Source organism: Oncorhynchus kisutch, linkage group LG3 (genome assembly GCF_002021735.2).
Source record: "Oncorhynchus kisutch isolate 150728-3 linkage group LG3, Okis_V2, whole genome shotgun sequence".
Taxonomy (NCBI): Eukaryota; Metazoa; Chordata; class Actinopteri; order Salmoniformes; family Salmonidae; genus Oncorhynchus; species Oncorhynchus kisutch.
In genome coordinates, this window is record NC_034176.2 from 38186068 (window position 1) to 38209074 (window position 23007).

At 43.7% G+C, this 23007-nt stretch overlaps 1 protein-coding gene across 2 annotated transcripts in view; it reads right to left on the minus strand.

Annotated features, from left to right (window-relative positions):
• Positions 1-6616: 6616 nt before the first annotated feature.
• LOC109882399 (lysyl oxidase homolog 2B) overlaps positions 6617-23007 on the minus strand; it is a 67241-nt gene continuing 50850 nt past the window's right edge. For both annotated transcript variants that reach the window (XM_020474504.2, XM_020474499.2), the window contains exons 6-14: positions 19747-19930; positions 16733-16884; positions 14722-14889; positions 13481-13646; positions 12929-13169; positions 12156-12271; positions 11609-11745; positions 11175-11286; positions 6617-8719 (exon numbers count right to left, since the gene is read on the minus strand). In XM_020474504.2, the coding sequence (XP_020330093.1) occupies positions 8649-8719; positions 11175-11286; positions 11609-11745; positions 12156-12271; positions 12929-13169; positions 13481-13646; positions 14722-14889; positions 16733-16884; positions 19747-19930 (1347 nt within the window). In that variant the 3' untranslated portion in view covers positions 6617-8648. The remainder of the gene's footprint in view (positions 8720-11174; positions 11287-11608; positions 11746-12155; positions 12272-12928; positions 13170-13480; positions 13647-14721; positions 14890-16732; positions 16885-19746; positions 19931-23007) is intronic.

Here is a 23007-nt window from a genome sequence, read left to right on the forward strand (position 1 = left end):
CACCACTGTTTCAGTAAAAAGCTCAAATTCATAGACAGAGCTATAGTGGTTAGAGCGTTGGGCCAGTAACCGAAAGGTTGCTAAATTGAATCCCTGAGCTGACAAGGTGAACATCTATCGTTCTGCCCCTGAACAAGGCAGTTAACCCACTGTTCCTAGGCCGTCATTGTAAATAAGGATTTGTTCTTAACTGACTTTCCTAGTTAAATAAAGGTTGAATAAATAAAAAAAATCTTAAAGGATTGACAATTCATAACATCAAAAGTATAGTTTTAAACATGTGCAGTGTTTACATTTACAAACTTGGAGTAAAAGCTTATATTTTGGGTTCTGATGGGGTACGACAGTTGAACTAAGTTCATGAGATATTTATTAGTTATACTCTTCAAGAATCAATGGGTACATATTATGAATTAATACGTCCAAAAATGAATGTTGCAACTTCAATTTGTACACGAACTGTATGATAATCTGTAATAGAAATGATATCTGTAAATGTACATATTCACGTCTTCTTTTAGGACAGTACATTCGACTGAGATTGGCCCTCTTCATCAATCCAATAGTAGCATGGATGCACAAGCACTGGTTTCACACAGCCTGTGTGTGTGTGTACTGATGTCTGGTCAGAGTGGTTTTTTTTAGAGGGAAAAGTTGCAATTTAGGGGCTTGAAAAACAGGACTTCCCAGAAAGCTGCTTTCAGTTCCAGGTAATATATTCTCTTGTCCACAAGATTTATAGAGGAGGACCAGCCTGACTAAATCTCCCAGAAAGTAGTAGTATTTCTCACCGTTAAACTAAATATTCCCAGAAAAGTCATTCTGGGTATAACTAAGGAGGTGAAGCAATTTCGAGTAAGATTGGACAAAGGGACACAGTCAGCTTCCCAAATGGCACCCTATTTTCTATGTAAGCCTATGCTCTGGTCAAATGTACTGCACTACATAGGGAATAGGGTGCCATTTAGGATGCTGGCACAGAGATAGGACTTTCCCATGAACTCTGAGGTTACTCTTGACCGTAAGAGAAATTAGACCCAATCACCTGTTCTGGTTCCCTGTCCTCTCTCAGGCTGAGCCTGAGAAAGAGACTGCTGAACCATCCCCTTCAGTTTTAGCACGCACAGAATCTATTCAGCCAAGCCTCGCATAATTAACCTTTTATCACATGAATGCAGCTCTTTGTTACCTCATAGAGCAGAAGGAGATTTTCCCTGGCCCAAGTGTGTCTAGTCAACCGAATGTCTGTCGTTACCCACTGAACTCCGTCTCAAGTTACCTGTGACATTCCCCCTTCTGGTGGCACAGCACGGTAGGTGGTCCTTCCTCCCTGGTTGCAAAACAAGCCAGACTTTTTTTGTGTGTGTGTGTGTGTGTCACAAACGTGTGGTTGTTGCGTGCATGTCTAGTGTGTGTATTTACTTGGTGGAGACATTCTGGTTTGGGGTTTCCGGTCTTCAGATGGCTCTTGCTACCATTATCCGCCCTGGTGGGAAGACGTGGATTAATAGAGAGACTAGCTACAGTACATCAGGGTAATGGGTGGTCTTGGTAGATGGTAAGGGATTAAACAACCACTTGGATATGTCGCCTGCCTGCGCCTCTAACATCTAATCAGTCTGGAGGACTAAAAACTAAAAGTGTCAGAGGGGGTGTTAGGTGTGTAATTGATGGTCCTGGATGAATCCCATCTTCCAGGGTAGCAGGCTATGAATTGCTGAGGCTAGCTGCTACATCTATATGTGTGTCCCAAATGGCACCCTATTCCCTTTATAGTGCACTAGGCAACTTTGACCAGGGCCCATACTGCTCTTGTCAAAGGTAGTCTACTATATGTGCAATAGGGTGCCATTCGGTACACAGGCTCTGCTTTAGACCTGGAGCATTTGTCTTAACCAGAAAAGCTGCTTCACAGTCTTCTTAACAGCAGCCATGCGGCTGCTGGCGATTAACCTTATTAGTCCTGCTGCTGAGTAATACAGGGCTGCTTACATTAGCACAGGAGACAGTCCAAACAAAGAGCAATGAGGCCTGGATTTACTCCAACCAATGACAACAGGAAGTCCATCTCTAGTTTTCACTGAACACCAGTTACCCAAGTGAACAGCTCCAATTTAAGTGCATACAATGCTCTTACAAAGCTGTTTTAGTGCAGAAAGTCAAACTATTGTAGTACTTCAAACTCATTCTGACATTTGCCTTAAGGACTATTATGTCCGTTGTGGTTCAGTTGATAGGGCATGGCACTTGCGAATGTAAATGTAGAGTAACTGTATTGCTCACCTCTTTAGGTATAGCACAATGCATAATTCCCTAACAAAAGGCATGGATACATACATGATAGAATTAAATTAGTTGTGAGAATGTTGCTGATGCCACACAGAAAAAAAATGTCACTCCTGTTGAACTACTGCAATGTAGATGTTAAAGGACATCCCTTGGCCATACTGTAGGAGTGATAGGAACGTCAGCAGAGCAATGAAGAACAAACTGTAGTGTGTGTGTAAATGTAACAGTACTCTTCTTGCGTTGTGTACAATCATCGACACGAACTCCAACTTGTAGCACCAGTCATGGAGCTTTATTCTGATAGAAACAGCACAAAATTGCACGTCATGCAATGCACAGTTCACCATCCAACTCTGCACGTGATGCACTGTACAAAATACACCAAAAAACGCTGCATCTTATGTGTGATGTTCGAATAACATTTACAAACAAATTGATATAAATTGTACATTTAAATCATCACTTGGGAGTATAGAAATCACTTTTGACAGTGCAGTGCTTTTGCAACCAACAAATTACCGCTGGTTTGGTGCTTGTTCACTGGGACGATTCTAATGAAATATCCTCCCTGGTAAGCAAGCTACGCAAACCAGCCAATAAGATGCCATGTTGAGTAGGTGAAGGCAAGACAAAACTATAACCAAAAACCCATTGGCTTAACAATAAAGTGGCAAGGGGAATCACCACCTTGTTACACTCCCCCCTACTGAATTCCACTTGCAAACTAAACAAATAAAAATACCAAACTGCACTGTGCAAACATATCAGGAACAAAGACACAACATATGTACCGAATAATCCAGAGGGAGAAAAAATCAACTATAGATATATTTTTATACCTAATAGAGAAAACTAAAAGGTAAAGCTGTGTATATCGAGGATGCAGACCTTGCTTTAAAACAGTCACTAAATATTCCAGTCATTAGACTATTCTCCATGAGAATTAGAGTGAAAAAGTGGTGGATCAATCCCCTTAGCCCTCATAGGTAAACATGCCTGTTACATGTTAAGTACACTCAGTGACTTTAAAACATGCAAGTAAACGACCATAAGAGACTCTATCATATCCGTCACATTACCATCCTGCAACCTCTGATCACGGTCACAATGATGTAAAAGCAAAACAAATAAAAGATGTCAATACCATTGACCCTCTATTCAAATATTTAACCTTCAAGAGTGAACTTTCTGCGGATTCATCATCTCAATCAGTCTTGACACTGATTTAAATAGTCTTCCTGCCCTTGACCTGTACTGTTGCAATAGTGGGTCTGTCAACACAGTCAGTGCGTAACTGATCAGGTAAGGAATGGTCTGCGTTTGGTAGGTCAGGACGGATATCGTAAGCAGACTGGTCAATTAGCTCACTCACTACACTGTTACGGTCTCGGTCAGATTCTTGAAGACTCTCTGATCGAGGCAGACCTTCCAGCTGCAGTATATCATCCACAGAATCCAAAGGTGGAATATCCTGAGCATCCAAGGATCGCACATCACCCTCCAGGCTTGTGTCACCTGTTCCTTCAGAAGGCAACTCCGACACCCACACATTTGTTCTGTACTCAGCATCATCATCCACTGCAGTGTCCATGGCAGCTGAGACCACAAGGCTGTCATTCATGTCCACAGACTCTGTTAATCCAGACATGTCTGTTCCATCATCAACGGCAGCATGGGGAAGAGGAAGAAAGTTGACTGGCATTATCAGGTTGCAATGTACCGGCTTCTCCTGTCCAGTGCTGTTCTGAATCTTTAAAGTGTGACTTGACAGCATTCAATCCAGTGACAAGGTAGACAGTATCCTCCCAACGGTCAACGAGCTTCCGCTTTCCTCGCTCCCCCTTGTTAGCCAGCAATACTCGATCCCCAATCTCCACTGGTGCTCCTCTGACTCTTCTGTCAAAGGTCAGCATGCCTCTTCAACTGCTTCGCTGCAGATGCCTGTGCTGCATTCATGGCTTTCAGATCTCTCCTCAAAGACTGAACAAACTGGTCATAGTCGACAACTTCTGGGTTCTCTATGACAGAGCCAAAGACTATGTCAACAGGCAGTCTTGGCGTCCTCCCAAACATTAGCAGGAAAGGGCCTGTGGTCTCGTGGATTGTACAATTGCACGCAAACGTGAGTGACTTCAGCGCCTGAGGCCATCTGTGCCTTGCTCTCGTCGGCAGGGCCCATTTCCCAACGTCATATTCATCCTTTCGCAGGACCCGTTCCCCTTCGGATGGTACTGTGTGAGACTTCTGAACACCTGCAACACTCAACAGTTCGGCTATTAAAGCGCCCTCAAAGTTGGCTTCTTGGTCTGAGTGTATAGGCGAGGCATCCCGTAGACACAGAAATAGTTGTTCCACAACTGATGAGCTACTGACTGGCTCGGACACAAGAAGGTATGAGCCAATTTGGAAAAGTGGTCAGTAACAACGAGCACATCCAAGGACTTGTTTGAAGAATCTTCTGCAGACCAGAAGTCTATGCACACTAGTTCAAGAGGCTCAGTTGTTATTATGCTCTCAAGAGGAGCTCTTGCTTCCGGATCAGGGGTCTTGCTCACCACGCATCTCCTGCAGCACTTCACATAAGCTTTTACCTTCCTCTCCAGGCCATGCCAGAATAACCTCTGTCTTGTCAGGTAGACTGTTCTCTGTTGGCCCTGGTGGCCAGCTTCATCATGGACACCCTTCAACACCATTGCTTTTACGGAGGCTGGAACCACATACAGATACGTTTTCCACTTTGTAACCACATTCTTCGAAACACGATACAGTACACACATCTTCATGGTCAACTTGTCCCAACTTCTGAGAAGACACACAACCTCAACACTCACATGGGCACGCTCTCTCCGGGATGGTCTTCTCCCCCTCTCCACAAAGAAGATGACTCTGCTGATCACGTTGTCATCACGCTGCTTACTCATAGTAGTAGGTTGTGTGGCAGAACATCAACATCGGTCTGCTCTGATGGTATAACAGCCTGTGGAAGCTGTGGCAACAGCAGTGCATGTGAGCCCACTTCACCCACCCAGCATCTGTGTGAATGAAGAACAGCTGCAACTTCATGTCTTGATAAAGCACCAGATGGGGGGGTCAACAGTAGTCTGACAGCTAATGACCACTTCTTCAGAGTCAGAGGCTTTGTCAAAAGGGTGGCTGGACCAGCGAAACACATCTTGCACTGTCTGTGCGCACAGCGTTAGCTTCAGCTAGTAAGGTCTCGTATGGGACCCTTGTCAGGCGATGGAGTGCAATGGGTCGTACGAAGGGCTCTCTGCTCAAAGCATCTGCAACAACATTTATTTTTCCAGGGATGTCCTTGATGTCAAACTCGTACGGTGCCAGCTTGGCGACCCATCTCTGTTCACAAGCATCAAGCTTTGCTTTGGTCAGAATGTATGTCAGAGATGGGACTCGAGCCTTTAGATAAATCAACGGAGGGATTTCTGCGTATGCCCACTTTAACAACATCGCGGGCCCTTCCCATAACCTCAACTGCTTGGTCCATCACAGATACGCCCCTCTTACGCATGTAAACCATGACTATATCCTCCCACTCATGCACTGTGCACTTTTCAGAGCCATCCCCCCGAAAGTACACCGGTTCCCTGATATGACTTCAATACCAGGTTCAGGCCTGACACATCCATACCCCTAGAGCTGCATGCATTCCCCATAACATTGTCCCCAACATGTCCAAGAATTGCATTTGACCCCAAACAGGAGGAAATGTTCTCCCCAATGGAATGACCAATCTGCTGTACTATGTCTGCTATGAAACTATCATTAAAACCCTCCAGTTTAGGCATAGGTGTAGAATAAACTGGAATTTTGGCTGAACCCCTACCAACAGATGGTGACAGATTAAATGTTAGGAAACCCCTACCTCTCCCAACACCTTCCATTTTAACAATGGGAAATCAACACACTAATAACAAATTTAAATAGCAAAGTATATATATTTTTTAACCTCATGTCAAAATCTAACCTATATCTAGTACACTGGTAAAACTCACCCTACTTATATCAGATATACGTTAGAATTGCAAATAAACAAATAACACAAAAGTTATATCGTTTATCTGTGGAGTCTCAGCCAGAGAAATCATCAATTTCGATAATTAAAACGCTGCAGTAGCGCCCTCCTGTGGCAAAATGCGATATCGCCATAAACTGCACCAGCAACGTCTTATTGGATTCTTCAACGGCAATCACGGCGAAGTTCTGGGATGGAAATACAGCGACAGATGATCCGATCCAGAAGAACGGTCACGGCACCACTGTAACAGTACTCTTCTTGCGTTGTGTACAATCAATCATCGACACGAGCTGCAACTTGTAGCACCAGTCATGGAGCTTTATTCTGATAAACAGCACAAAATTGCACGTCATGCAATGCACTGTTCACCATCCAACTCTGCACGTGACGCACGCTGGTTTGGTGCTTGTCCACTGGGCAATGTAGTTAACAAAAAATAAAATAACAATTACAATATACAATATAATATTTTGAACAATGTACCTGATAGAAACAGCACAAAATTGCATTCCCCCCCCCCCCCCCCCCCCAGACACAGTAAGTTGCTAGCTAGTATTAGCTGGAATTCTCTACAACAAAATGCATAACAAATATGCACCAAAAAACTGGGGGATTTTTCCCGTTGGTCCCAGGATTCAAACTGGCAACCCTCCAGTTGCTGGCTCGGCTCTCTAGCCTGCCGCCCCCTGACATGTGTAATGAAGGTGGCATTAGGCCTAATTTAAATGTATAGATCTGAAAATACAACTGACAACTTAGATTTGTTTGCTCATTAAATCTTACCTTTAATATAGTTAACAAAGCAAATTATGGATTTAAACACTCCAATCAAGTATACAGTTAGCATACATAACATACTTTAGCGATTCTGCTGTCACTGTACTGTACCCTCATAAAACAGAGGATGACAGTTGGGTAGCACCATTTATAAAAAGTACAATAAAATAATGAGACACTCGCACACACATTATTGTAAAAGAAAAAAAAAGAAAAAAATCGATTTAAAATCCCTGACTTTTACAACAATAAGTTACTTATGATGTTTGCTGGAAAATATGAGATTGTTCATGAATGTCGAAAAGGAAACAAAAAAAAAAATTTTTTTCTCACTATAAGGCACTGAGGGGGATTAGTTGTATCCCTCCATTTTAACTACCGTACCACCACCACTCTGTTGTGGTGTGGAGCAGACTAATGTCTGCTATTTGGTCACAGTTTATACAATGGAAAAGGAACTTTTCAGGCACTTGGGACTGGTACTGGGTTTATTACAGATGTCAGAGTGAGAGAACGCCACAGAATAACTTCAAATAGAGCATGTTGAGCATACTGATGACATCTGAGGGAGTACCCTGTACCACAGCTGAAAAGATTGGTGAGGGTAACAACCCTGCACTTCAAAATGATGTTGTCTAAATCTCCCAAGGAAGAGGAAATCGAATAAATTATTAAATCAACTTGCTGCACAATTCTAAGTGAGAAAAAAGGCACATGACATCTCTTGGAATAAGACTGTTTGTTAAACATTTCCCAACAGCAATGCACTTACGGGCAGTTAGTTATTGCATCCTATTATGGTATTGTACTGTACTGTATCCTCAATAAGCATCTTCATTAAGCTACTCAGAGAGTAGCCTACATGAGGCACCTACTGCATAAAGCCATTACAAACTATTATTAGCTAATGATCAATAAAGTCTGTAGTGTTCCCAAAAATGCCTTTGTTCATAGTCCAAGAGAGATAATTATTTGTCAGAGATATCCAAACTCCGGGAAAATGACCTTTTGAATTAACGTTTTTATCATATTAAAAAAAGAAAGTGCGGCAGAATTCCCTTTTATAATGCACTAATTTTGTCCAGGGCCCAAACATAGTGCACTATATAGGGAATAGGGTGCCATATGAGTCTCATCATCACCTCTAGTGGGGAGCAGTGGGGATGTACATTGCATGTCTCTAACCCAAGCGTGACAGAGAAACTCTCAGTCCCGTATTGACCTCAACCAGAGAGCTGGGACTGGGAGAGGCTACCTGGTTTTGGGAGGATACATCAAATGGTCTGCCTAAAGAAGGAGAGGGGGTGTCTGAAAGAGGTGGGCAGTGGGTTGCTTCTTTAGGCATAACCAATGAGTGCTGTCCATACACTGACACACCCCACTAGTAGGGTTCATAACAGCTGTAGGCATGTATTGGCAACACAATAAAATAGTTATCCTGGACTGCTGACTGGGAGGGAGAGACAGGGGGAGAGAGAGAGGGGTTTGGGGGCTTTTTGGCAGTCTCTCTGTGGTGGTGATGATTCTGTTCTCCTCTTTCATCCTTTTATCTGTGTATAACCTGGTTGTTCAGTAGCCCAGGGAAGGACTCCTCAGTCTCAGTGCTTAACGAACCACCTGGACACAGGAAAGGAGACAAATGTTCACACACAATGTTCACACACAATTCCAAATGTCACAACACTCTTAACGCATTACCCTTTCAAACCAAAGTTCGTCAGACGTCTAAAGATGAAAGCAAGTCCCACTGTTATATCTAGGTTAGCTGTAAAAGAACGCACATCTGCGCGGTTTCACATTGTACGTTTTATGACATGTGCCACTCATTCTGACAACCCATTTATACGTAAAGCAGCACACGGTCTTAAACCATAACAACCCACACTCTGATGTACAGCACATTGTACCAGACATAATACCCCCGAAAAATGTCCATAGAACCTAGAGTGATACCTGTAAGAAAGAAACACTAACCCTTAAACGGAAGAGATAAACAACGACTCTCCAAACTAGACACTTCAGTCCATTAACCTGGAGGTTGGCGAAGACACCGAATGGAGCCTAAGAGGGAATGGAGGTTAAGTAGCTCTCCAGATGAGCGGGGCAAGTTCGTGCCCCTCATAGGCCGTTCTTCAGCCGACACCTCTTGTGGCTCTGGCCCTTCGGGAGCCCACAGAGGCTGGGACTCAGGTGGTAGTAGTGGAGGTCCATCAGGTGGTGTCTCTGTTTGCCTTGTTGAAACCCTGTTTCATTGTTCTTTGGTACCTGCCTGCTTTGCTTGGATGTGCCTAGTCGCCGGTGCTGCTACGCTCTGTGTTCTGAGTCTGTCCAGTGGCAGTTCCATCTCACGACCAAGCATGAGAGATCAGTTAGTTGGAGCCCATTGTCCTTGGTGAGGGTGAGGGGTAGGCCCCACCTTGTGAACAGGCTGTCTAGGATGTCCATGATGGCCTGTGCTGTGACAGTTCCGACAGGAAGCACTTCTGGCCACTGAGTTCATACTCCACCACCAGGAAGCGCTGATGGTGAGGGACTGTGTGCCCATGGATCTCGCAACAGATGTCTAGGGGCGAGGAGACCATGCGAGAGGCTGCAGGAGGGGGGGGGGGGGGGGGGGGGATTTTCCCACTGAGGAGGCATGCAGCACAATCCCTTCAATGTCGTGGTCGATGCCTGGCCACCCCACAAGGTCTCGACACCTTCACTATGCCCAAGTGACCTTTGTGGGCTATGGATAGAACACACGCATGCAGGCTACTCGGGACCACAATGCACAACCCTCGAGAGCCACAGACGTCTTCCCAGCAAGAAGGTTTGTGCTTCACCCTGGCAAAAGGCACCAGCTCTTCCGGCACACGTGCTGGCCATCCAGTGCGTATGTAGGTGTGCAGGGTAGACAGTGTGAGGTCCTGTTCCGATGCTTGCTTCAGTTCCTCCAGTTCAGTTCTCAGTTCCTGACACGGCTGGCTGAAGGGGAGCGTAGGGCATTTGTACGAGCTCTGTTTTGTCGTCTGGCAAGACAATCAGAGTAGGAGTGTCAATGGAGTGTCAGAGGAGGTCTGCAACCATGTTATCCCTCCCCAGAGAGAACTTGGTGGTTGACCCATCTGTGCAGCCGAAGTGGCTTGTGGCCAGTTCCTGAGGCTCACAGTAGCGTCGTGAGAGACTGGTGGTCAGTTCGGAGCGTGAACAGCCGGACGTATAGGTAGAGGTACCACTTTTCGCACGACAAGCACAGGCCAGTGCTTCTCGTTCGACCACAGAGTACCGTTACTTAGTGGGGCTCAGAGCCCTCAAAGCAAAGGCGATGGGCCTCTCAATGCCATTCTGCAGCTGTGAGAGGACAGCTCCTAGTGCTCCAGCTGAGGAATCACAGGTGGCAATGGTGGGGCAGACGGGGTCAAAGTGAGCTAAGACTGGGGCTGTGGTGAGCTGGCTCTTCAGTGAGCGGACCGCGTCTGAGCAGGCCCGTGTTCAGGCCCATGGCTCGTCCTTCTTGAGGAGCTGGCGAAGGGGCGCTGTGGTCTGAGAGTAGTGGGGCAGAAACCGGAGGTACAAGGCTGTCATGACCAAGAATGAGGCCACCTGAGAGGCTGAGGTAGATTCTGGGATGCAGTGGACGACTTCAATGTTCGACATGAGTGGGCGGACTCCCACAAACTCAACGGCCGGAGCTGTAAAGGTGCACTTTTCGCCGTTCAGGGCCAGGTTGTTTTACAGTAGAGGACTGAATACATCACTCTGACATTTTATGACATGTGCCACTCATTCTGACAACCCATTCATACGTAAAGCAGCACACTGTCGTAAACCATTACAACATACAGTAACATACATAACACCCACGACAGCAGTTGTGTAGATCCAACAACTGCGTATGCCTCCACCAAAAATGAATGGCATATAGCTGGGTCAATATATCTTGACATTAGTCTACTTCTGAAAACATCTAACTTTCATTTATGAGTGAAATGATCTTTTAATTCAAGCAGGGTGGTGGAACAATGCAGTAACACAGAATGTCTGATGTAAAACAGTCGCTCTACCAATGCTTGGTGCACCATTGCCTCACCATTATGACAGCTGTACATCCATATACGGTGGCCGTCGTATCTGCATCTGCACTTCATGAAGTTATTGGAGTAGTCGGACTCAGGCACCTCATAGTTAGGGTTAATAACAACCTGTGGGACAGAGGCAAATGCTGTGAGTGGCCATATTGACAATCTAAAAAGTGTCTGGCAGAGACAACTAGTCCAACATGGAGATGACGAGGAAGCCAATCCAACTCTACAACTAACAAAATACATAGTTTGCATACTACATGAAAACCTCAATCGATAACATAGAATAATAGTGGTGGCATGACTTTGGTTACGGCCAAAATGGCACCCTATTCCCTATAGTGCACTACTTTTGACCAGAGCCCTATCAAGAGTAGTGCACTATATGGGGAATAGGTTGCCATTTGGGAGTTTACAGCATGTAACCAGCAAAGTCACTTACCTGGAATATGTAATCTCCGGGCTTAATGTCTGTGATGTCGATCCACTGGCAGTCAATATCATGTCTGTACGTATCCCAGCAGCCCACAGTGATGCCTTGTTCCCCAAAGTTGGCACACTCATATCTTTTCTCAATACCTGCCAAAGTTATAATCAATCAAAGACAAACAGGTAACCACATACTTTTGCATGATGGATGCTTTTGTGAGTGACAGTTGGGCTATTGCTCAGAGTTGGATGGATATAGGCTGTATTATGTTCCGCTTGGAGTGAGGAACACCGAGTAGACGAGGGCTTTCCACACTACTGAGCTGAACAGAGCGTAGCCAAACCTACTGAGAATGCCTATTTACACATCTGCCATAGTTACTGGAACCAGGCTGAAAGGAACGACGCAGTTTGGTTCAGGTTGGTATAATAGTGTAAAAAAGGGTCAAAGGTTGCCGGAGGGTGGCATGAATGGGGAAGTTGCATGGCCTCGGTCAAAAGTAGTGCACTGGGGAATAGGGTGCCATTTGGGATGCAAATGGCACCCTCCAGGCTCTTACCCTCTTCACATTCGGTGTCCTCCAAACAGAAGCTGGCCTTGTGTCCCTCTGCCACCTTGGTGCCGTTGAGACTGAGCAGGTCGTAGTGGGTGAACACCTCCATGCTGTGATAATGGCTGGACACAGAGAGAGACACGTTTATTCAACTAACCTCTAGTTTGCAATCGCAGTGCAATCGCAGTGCAATCACAGTGCAATCACAGTGAGGTGCCTAGTATATTCTCTCTGAAGCAGATAGGTTTTTATACAAGAGCTCGAGACACTGTTGAAACACATGGCACCAAGGCCAAAGAAACCGAAAATAAAAAATGTATTTTAAAAATGGTATATATTTAGTGATTCTATGTATAATCCCACAGGGCCGTTGGCAGAAGGCTGATTGGAGCGCCACTGCATGCTGTCATGTCTTGGCCACCTGAGGATACACCAAGGGTTTGATGTGTGCAGAGCTGGTGACTGTGTGAAGCTGCCAACATTGCACAGTTCATCCAATGCCTTGACCACAAACATCTGAGACATTTCAGTCCATGGTCAATTACAGGGCAGAGAACTTATGGAAATGGAAAACGTTCAGTGGAACTTTCTCTAAACATATCGTTTTTTGTTGTTGCTTCCGACAGTTATTTCCAAACAGTGTTAAAATAACCAATCCTGTCGAGCGACACAACTGTGAGGTTAATAAATCACCAATTTAAACAACAACAAAAAAAGGAAATTGATCGTACAATTTCACAGACAGACAAACAGACAGGAAAATCCATGGAGCTACTTGCCTGTGGCAGTCATGCCACACCCAGGAGTGGCGTTCAGCCTTGGGACGGAAGTCAGACTGTCCGTTGTTGTGGATCTGGGAGGAGAAGCGCAGCAGGCGGCGGTGAGAGCTGGCAGGGGTCTCACTGGAGGTGGTGGATAGGCAGTTCTCCTCATAGGCACACTGCAGCATGAACATGGGCCTGTCCTCCATATAGGTGGTCTGCTCCACTATCTGGGGGTTCAGCACCAGGTCAGGGGCAGCTGAGGGGAGAGCAGGGAGTTGTGGCGGTTACAGGTTCGAAATCAGACCATACTTTATCCTCACAATTTACTGTAACGTGTCGTCCTGCTGACTACGGAAATTACAATGTTACAGATCCGCACTCACAAGATTGAAAGATGAGATTGCAGGTAGGATGAGCCTGAAGGATGCTTATAATAGCCATTAAGTCATAGTAGGCCAGGCGGGACAAATGCATGTTTTAGCATGCAAGCAATCATCCTCTTTCAATGCAAGACATCTAGTCCAGGCAGACGACTGTGAGGAAAAGACAGTATGAGTTCCCTCTTACTCTCTGAGCAGGAGACTCCAGCAGCATTGCGTCCCCCTCCTTTAGGACAGGTAAGATGAGGTCCATGGTGCAGGCACTGGGAAAGGGACATCTCAGTGCCAGAACATCGCACTCCACTCATCACCACAGGGTCAGCACTCACCTCCCCTGGCCAGTACCATGTCTCCTACAGGACAGGAACACAGCATGATGGCAGTCATTGAGTGATTGAGATCAGACAGAGAATTTGTGGAATTTTGTCATAGGTTGTGTTTGCTATGCTAATATATTATTATATGTATATGTTCAAATAAGTAGTTGGATAATTCAACAGTACATGTAGGTAGATACCAGTAAGTGTAAATGAGTTGAAAAATGTACCGGTAGTATTCACATTCACTATGGATTCAAGGAGGATAGCAAGACATACTGTATGGGCAAAGCAGTTTTTCTACCAACCACAAGAGGGTTGGTATCTATCTGCAACATTAAAGCTGATCTACCCCCTAAATTAACAACTTTTTTTTAAATATAAATATATATATATATTTTTTTTTACCACAAGAGGGGGCAACCTGTTCATTATCTCTCTAGCTATGCATTAGTGGCACTGTTCATTTATCCCTGAAGTGTAGCCATCACAAACATTAAAACCAACTACAGACTACAAAGTAGACAAGGTCTAATTGTATTCATACGTTGTGTTATATTGTAATTCAGGAGTAACAGTAATCATTCCTCATAAATCTCTGTTCTATAGCAACCATCATTTCCACCATTCCAAGGTTTACAGAGATTTCCCAAACCCACTATTACTGTTATCAAGCAGTCTAGTAAAAATCCATTTGACACAACAAATACTGTTGTCTGATGGGAAGGTCTGTGTAATGCTTCTCAGGTGCAAACAGTTAAGAGATGACGGTCCTACAACACCAGAGGAGGTATTTGTCACCCTTAGCAACTAGAGACATACACACACAGTTTTAGAAGACTGAATGAGGGCCCTAATTTGGGAAAGCTGTCATTTGGAACAGAATTGATGTCAAAAGGACAGATTACATGGTATGGGGGCCAAGGAATTCTTTTGATTCACAACAGCCTGATGACCTTTTTTCAGTAGGGTTTCTGTACAGTGCTGTAATGCTGCGGAGAGCACTGCTGCACGTTCGGACAGGTCGTCAAAATTAGGACTTTGTTCTTAATTGATTTACCTGTATAAATAAAGGTTCAATAAATAGACATTTCAAAAAAACGTTTCTCACCTGGAAGGCATTGCTGGCGAAGCCGAGGTCAAGCTGTCTGCACACGACCATAGCCTCGATGGTGCCCCAGCCATCACTGCACACCGTACCCCATGCCTGGGAGCCGTTCCTCTCCACCAGCACCTCCACACGCCCCTCGTTTGGGTTACGTCCCCCACTCAGACGCAGCTGCACAGAGAGACACATGAGAGGTATTTAGCTACAAACACACAGATAGCAGCAATAGGAATACTACTTTGTCCATTACTGCACTATACAATGTTTATATGTTATGAAAGAAAGAAATGTACTGTAGGAAAATGTTCAATCTTATTGACTATAGTGATGAGAACAGCACATACAGTGGGGAGAACAAGTATATGATACACTGCCGATTTTGCAGGTTGTCCTACTTACAAAGCATGTAGAGGTCTGTAATTTTTAGCATAGGTACACTTCAACTGTGAGAGACGGAATCTAAAACAAAAATCCAGAAAATCACATTGTATGATTTCGAAGTAATTAATTTGCATTTCATTGCATGACATAAGTATTTGATCACCTACCAACCAGTAAGAATTCCGTCTCTCACAGACCTGTTAGTTTTTCTTTAAGAAGCCCTCCTGTTCTCCACTCATTACCTGTATTAACTGCACCTGTTTGAACTCGTTACCTGTATAAAAGACACCTGTCCACAGACTCCAACCTCTCCACAATGGCCAAGACCAGAGAGCTGTGTAAGGACATCAGGGATAAAATTGTAGACCTGCACAAGGCTGGGATGGGCTACAGGACAATAGGCAAGCAGCTTGGTGAGAAGGTAACAACTGTTGGCGCAATTATTAGAAAATGTAAGAAGTTCAAGATGATGGTCAATCACCCTCGGTCTGGGGCTCCATGCAAGATCTCCCCGCGTGGGGCATCAATGATCATGAGGAAGGTGAGTGATCAGCCCAGAACTACACGGCAGGACCTGGTTAATGACCTAAAGAGAGCTGGGATCAGTCTCAAAGAAAACCATTAGTAACACACTACGCCGTCATGGATTAAAATCCTGCAGCCCACGCAAGGTCCCCCTGCTCAAGCCAGCGCATGTCCAGGCCTGTCTGAAGTTTGCCAATGACCATCTGGATGATCCAAAGGAGGAATGGGAGAAGGTCATGTGGTCTGATGAGACAAAAATAGAGCTTTTTGGTCTAAATTCCACTCGCTGTGTTTGGAGGAAGAAGAAGGATGAGTACAACCCCAAGAACACCATCCCAACTGTGAAGCATGGAGGTGGAAACATCGTTCTTTGGGGATGCTTTTCTGCAAAGGGGACAGGACGACTGCACCGTATTTAGGGGAGGATGGATGGGGACATGTATCGCAAGATCTTGGCCAACAACCTCCTTCCCTCAGTAAGAGCATTGAAGATGGGTCGTGGCTGGGTCTTCCAGCATGACAACGACCCAAAACACACAGCCAGGGCAACTAAGGAGTGGCTCCGTAAGAAGCATCTCAAGGTCCTGGAGTGGCCTAGCCAGTCTCCAGACCTGAACCCAATAGAAAATCTTTGGAGGGAGCTGAAAGTCCGTATTGCCCAGTGACAGCCCCGAAACCTGAAGGATCTGGAGAAGGTCTGTATGGAGGAGTGGGCCAAAATCCCTGCTGCATTGTGTGCAAACCTGGTCAAGAACTACAGGAAACATATTATCTCTGTAATTGCAAACAAAGGTTTCTGTACCAAATATTAAGTTCTGCATTTCTGATGTATCAAATACTTCGGTCAAGCAATAAAATGCAAATGAATTACTTAAAAATCATTCAATGTGATTTTCAGGATTTTTGTTTTAGATTCCGTCTCTCACAGTTGAAGTGTACCTATGATAAAAATGACAGACCTCTACATGCTTTGTAAGTAGGAAAACCTGCAAGATCGGCAGTGTATCAAATACTTGTTCTCCCCATTGTAAAGTCTCCGTTAAAGATAGTCAGGTAAAGAGCACAGGCTAACACACACGCACACAGACACAAGCACACAGACACTCACCCTCTCCTGGAAACCCATTGCTGGGACGTTACACCTCACGGCTGCATCCTCCTCATGGCTGCAGCCCAGCGACTCTTTGTTGAAGAAGCACTCTGTGATGGACTTCTCAAAGCCAGAGCACTCAATCTCATTCATATGGACTGGGCCCATGCCTGGGAAACACACAAAGGAGAATAATACTGGTAAGAGATGGGGCAGAGACTCTTGGAGTTGACTCTTTCCCAGATGTTCAGGGAAGCTAAAACAACAGTTGCGTGTGGCCAAAAAAACGGGGTGGTTCCACGTTGACAGGTAAATGGAACTGTGGTGAATCTAAGTCCAAGACTTGGTGTTTCAGTCAACAAGCTCATGGGAGTTTCATTATTGAAGGTCAAAGAGGATGTTTTCATGTCTGTTCTAGCTGGTCTGCTATTAAGATGTGTCTTTCTGTAACTTATTTTCCTGGAGGCCTTAGATACAGAGATGGTGTTCCTTTCTCCTTGACAGGAGTAAATCATGTGGGGAAAATATTTTTTCCAAAAGGAACAGCCAGTCCAGAATTCTCTCTGGATGCTTCTCAAATGGCACCCATATCGTCACTGTCTGATGAAAACCTTGTAATAAAATGTTTGCCGATTTAATTTACTTTTATACATAAGCAGTAACTCCCTTCAATGAACACTGAACATGTCAGGACTCCAGGACCCCAAAAAATCTATAAAAAGAAACTCCAAATTTTTCAGAAATGTTTGTTAATGGGAAAATTGTATGTTTTGAAAAGTTCCTGTTTTGGAGATAAGAGGTTTTCATCAGACAGCAACAATATAGTGTACTACTCTTCGTCAAGGTAGGGACTATGTAAGGGATAGGGTGCCATTTGAAACTTAGCCCATCGGCTGTTTCCATGTTCCATAATGTGCCATTATTCTGTAATTTACTACTCCTTTTTTCAGTCTCATGCCTGTGTGGACTAGCTCAGAGATAAAATTAATAATAGCTGTACCTATTCGGAAAACAGCAGTGTGCAATTCCTTTCAACCCTGTTATAGTGTCCCGTGTAGCTCAGTTGGTAGAGCATGGCCCTTCACTTCAGCCTCACTGAAAATAGGTGAATTATTTAAAGACACATTTAAATCAAATCAAACTTTGTCACATACGCCGAATACAACAAGTGTAGACCTTACCGTGAAATGCTTGCTTATACAAGCCCTGTGTTACTAAAGTAACACAATAAAACAACAATAACGAGGCTATATACAGGGAGTACCAGTACCAAGTCAGTGTGCGGGGGTACAGGTCAGTTCATTTGGTCATTTGTACAAGTAGGTAGGGGTGAAGTGACTATGCATAGATAATAAACAGTGGGTTGTGGAAGTGTGCAAAACAAATGGGGGGGTGAGGGATGATGTACATAGTCCAGTGGGCATTTGATTAGTTGTTCAGCAGACTTATGGCTTGGGGGTAGAAGCTGTTAAGGAGCCTTTTGGTCCCAGACTTGGCACTCTGGTACCGCTTGCCGTGCGGTAGCAGAGAAAACAGTCTATGACTTGGGTGACTGGATTCTCTGACAATTTTATGGGCTTTCCTCTGACACTGCCTATTATATAAATCCTGGATGGCAGGAAGTTTGGCCCCAGTGATGTACTGGGCCGTACGCACTACCCTCTGTAGCGCCTTACGGCCAGATGCCGAGCAGTTGCCATACCAGGCAGTGATGTAACCGGTCAGGATGCTCTCAATGGTGAAGCTGTAGAACTTTGAGGATCTGGGGACCCATGCCAAATCTTTTCAGTCCCCTGAGGCCTGAGGGGGAAAAGGTTTTGTTGTGCCCTCTTCACGACTGTCTTGGTGTGTTTGGACCATGATAGTTCGATGGTGATGTGGACACTAAGGAGCGTGAAACTCTCGACCCGCTCCACTACAGCCCTGCCGATGTTAACGATTACAGTTACCTAATTTTGACTGTGAGTCAGCGATACCTACTGTATATGGGCCTCCGTTATTGGTCTGCCTCTGCAGAAAAAAAACATCCATGGTAACTAATATCCCCGCAGGTAACACTGAGTGAGAGAAAACTGGTCAGTAAATAGTATGTCCTCGTTTTGGCAGGGCCCATGTCCCTGGAGGGAAAGACGAGGTCTAGAATAAGGGAGTGGATACATGATGTACTCTTTAAATATAGTATTTCTCTTCACTACAGCCTTTCAATTACAGTCCTGGAATATGGCAAGTATGGCCTTGCATTGTTCAGCTCACTGTGACTCAGTGAGCCTGTATTCACAAAGAATCAGAGTAGGAATGCTGATCGAGGAACAGGTCCCCCCTTTTCATGTTATCTCAGTCATTATGATCCAAAAGGCCAAACTTATCCTAGATCAGCACTGCTACCCTGTGAAGCTTTATGAATATGGGCTCCGAACTGCAGAGAACAAATAACAGGTTTAACTGATCCATTCCATTTCTATAACCCAGCCTGATCCGGTCCTCCAGCAGACTTCCTGTTTTTCAGGTCAGGGTTAGTGACGGCTCAAAAAGTCGGCAAATAAGGGATAGTATTACAGACTGTTAGATCTTTTGGACATTTTCCCTTTGCAAAATTTGGTGAACACATGTAGTTCTAAAGCTACAGTACACAATGAAGCTGTTCATGTAGATGTTTCTTTGTATTCCAGGAATTCAAGTGGTTATCTCAGATATCTACTCAGACTTTGCGCAGTTAGGCCAATGTTGTTTGATTGACTGTTGATTGAAAATGGTGAAACAAACCCAATACTCTTGGACAGCTACTCTAAAAATTACCAGACAAACTTGCATGACCTCTAATCTGATTTTGATGACCTATGTAATAACAAAGGTGTGTTTTTAATCTATTCAAGACCTTTTACATAGATCAAACATTATAATAGTCAACTTCATCTTCAGCCCAGTCCACTGCTAGTCTGACCAATATGTTGGAATGCCCATCATGTACTTGGCCAGATGTAATGTTGTGATTGGCACTGTTATTGTAAGTAGGACTGAGTTCCAATCCCTACCCTGTCCAAGCCGACCACCAGACAGGGCCTCCTTGGCACTCCCGAAGCCCAGCTCTCGACACACCACCGTGGCTGACAAGAGGCTCCAATTATCATCACAGATGGTTCCCCACTCGCCGTTCTTTAGCACCTCCACACGACCTTCCCCTACGATGGCCCCACCTCGCAGACGCACCAACGTTTGCTGCAGGAACAAGAGGGAGATCAGACTCATAGTAGGCTGAGTTATTCGAACACCCAAAGCAAGGCATATGCATTAAGTCACATGAACACATATTGAAATATGAAAGACAACAGAAGGTACAGTAAGTAGACCTTACTGGTCCAAAAAGCAGAAATACAGAGTTCAACTTTCCATAAATGAATGATTCCTTATAGAGAAATAAATAACTGTCTAGAGGTTGCCATCTATAAAGAGTTACAAAACTCCCTTTTGAATTGGCTCTTTCCCAGAGTTTCTGAGAAGCTAGAATAACGATTGAGTGAGGGCTGTGAGGCTACAGACTGGGTGGCTCCAAGTTTACACAGTGGTACATGTTACTCCCATTTACAGTTTTGGCAAATTGGAAGTGGACACATTAGTAACATAACCGTATCTTATTTACTCCGATTTGTAATTACAGACAGCAATGCATAAGTGTTTGCATGCAGTTTGGGATTGACACTGATTTGTGGTTTGTGTTCCCATACCAAAAAAGGAAACTATAACCTATGTTTATTCCCAGTATACATATACTATTCTAAATAGGTATCTGAAAAACATAAAATACCAAAGCCATCATAGAATGTTTACATATTTGAAAGCAGTAAGTATTTGAGTGATGCCTGAATATTTCTTAGGTGAACCTGTGGCAGGGAAAGAGGGAAATATGGTTTTGAAAATGGGATTGACAATTTGAACCAAAGCAGGGACAGGAATAGCATTCTCAAATTTAGAGAGTTAGCTTATTAGCAGTGTGCCATATTAGCAGTGTGCCCAAACAACTCTGGCATCACAGCGAAGTCTTATTCTGCCTCAAGGCTTCTGCCTCAACTAGTTCAGGATCCTAATACTTCAGTGTAAAAATAATGCTTTCACCATCATTTGTCAATATATTGTGACGTGGAATCTACGTAGAAAATACATTGGATTGATTTGGAAAAAGTAATCAATGTAAACTGTGGTTTTGAGGGTGACATTTCAACCATAGGATTATGTCATCATGGTAACCAAATTTCAGCATAGACAAACCTTGTATAAAATAAGTTGAATTCGTACCTTTAAAACAACGTCAGATCATCAACATTATATCCACTATCAGAAAAATAGACTGGGCAGCACCTCCTACTGGAGAATGTATCTATCTACAGCTACCCTTTGGTCTCCCAAAGAGAGTTTTAACCAAACCCAGTGCTGTTTATCTTTGATATTTGTCACAGACTATTAAAACCGGTTTTAAAACTTCTTACGGCTGAAATCCCGTTAACAGGATCGATTTGACAACAGCCAGTGAAAGTGCAGGACGCCAAATTCAAACAACAGAAATTTCATAATTAAAATTCCTCAAACATACAAGTATTATACACCATTTTGAAGATAAACTTGTTGTTAATCCCACCACAGTGTCCGATGTCAACAAGGCTTTACAGCGAAAGCACACCATATGATTATGTTAGGTCAGCACCTAGTCACATAAAAACACAGCCATTTTTCCAGCCAGAGAGGAGTCACAAAAAGCAGAAATAGAGATAAAAATGTATCACTAACCTTTGATGATCTTCAGTAGATGACACTCATAGGACTTCATGTTACACAATACATGTATGTTTTGTTCGATAAAGTTCATATTTATATCCAAAAATCTCAGTTTACATTGGCGCGTTATGTTCAGTAATGTTTTGCTTCCAAAACATCCGGTGATTTTGCAGAGAGCCACATCAATTTACAGAAATACTCATCATAAATGTTGATGAAAATACAAATGTTATACATGGAATTAAAGATATACTTCTCCTTAATGCAACCGCTGTGTCAGATTTCAAAAAAGCTTTACGGTAAAAGCACACCATGCAATAATCTGAGTACAGCACTCAGAGACCAAAACAAGCCATACAGAAAACCCGCCATGTTGTGAAGTCAACAGAAGTCAGAAATAGTATTATAAATATTCACTTACCTTTGATGATCTTCATCAGAATGCACTCCCAGGAATCCCAGTTCCACAATAAATGTTTATTTTGTTCGATAAAGTCCATCATTTATGTCCAAATACCTCATTTTTGTTCGCATGTTTAGTTCACAAATCCAAATTCATGAGGTGCAGGTACAGTTCCATTACAGTTCGTAGAAACATGTCAAACGATGTATAGATTCAATCTTTATGATGTTTTTAACATAAATCTTCAATAATATTCCAACCGGACAATTCCTTTGTCTTTAGAAAGGAAAAGGAATGCAGCTAACTCTCTTTTTTTCTCAGGTTTTTGCCTGCCATATGAGTTCTGTTCTACTCAGACATCATTCAAACAGTTTTAGAAACTTCAGAGTGTTTTCTATCCAAATCTACTAATAATCTGCATATCTTAGCTTCTGGGTCTGAGTAGCAGGCAGTTTACACTGGGCACCTTATTCATCCAAGCTACTCAATACTGCCCACCAGCCATAAGAAGTTAAAACAAAAAACACTCTGAGTAGGTTTTAGGGTGATGCTAAGACACTGCCCAGACAAACTCTGAGCCAGGAGTAAAATCAACTCATAAATGTTTATTTCACCTGGTAATCACAACAGTTTGAGGTACAGCAAAGGAAAGATAGTGATGACGGTCAATGACATTGTTGCAAATGATGGGGAATAACCAATTGCAATGAGGCTTCGCAAGCTGGGAACTCTATAGCTCGCTTCAGACAATCACGGTGAATGTGACTGTACATATTAATATTGCAAGGGTAAAACGTTTGATATAATTTCGCTTGACACAATCACTTCTCTTAATTATCGCCTAATGTGTTGGCTTGCATAACCTTTTTTTGAGATTTTCTGGTTGTTAAAAGCTGAATTTGGACATTTTTACCATTATATCAACACATTCGTCACTACCGTTTAACAACCAGTGAGGTATATAAACCCTGGATTGCTATTGCTATATATTGGCCATTGAGAGGCTTTGAAGCCACCGGTCGGCCATATGCGACTCATTTCAGGAAACTAGACTTATGTCGCACGTCACTACTTCACAGGAGAGCCATTTGAACGTAACAGGTTTTTTTTTCATCAAAATGCA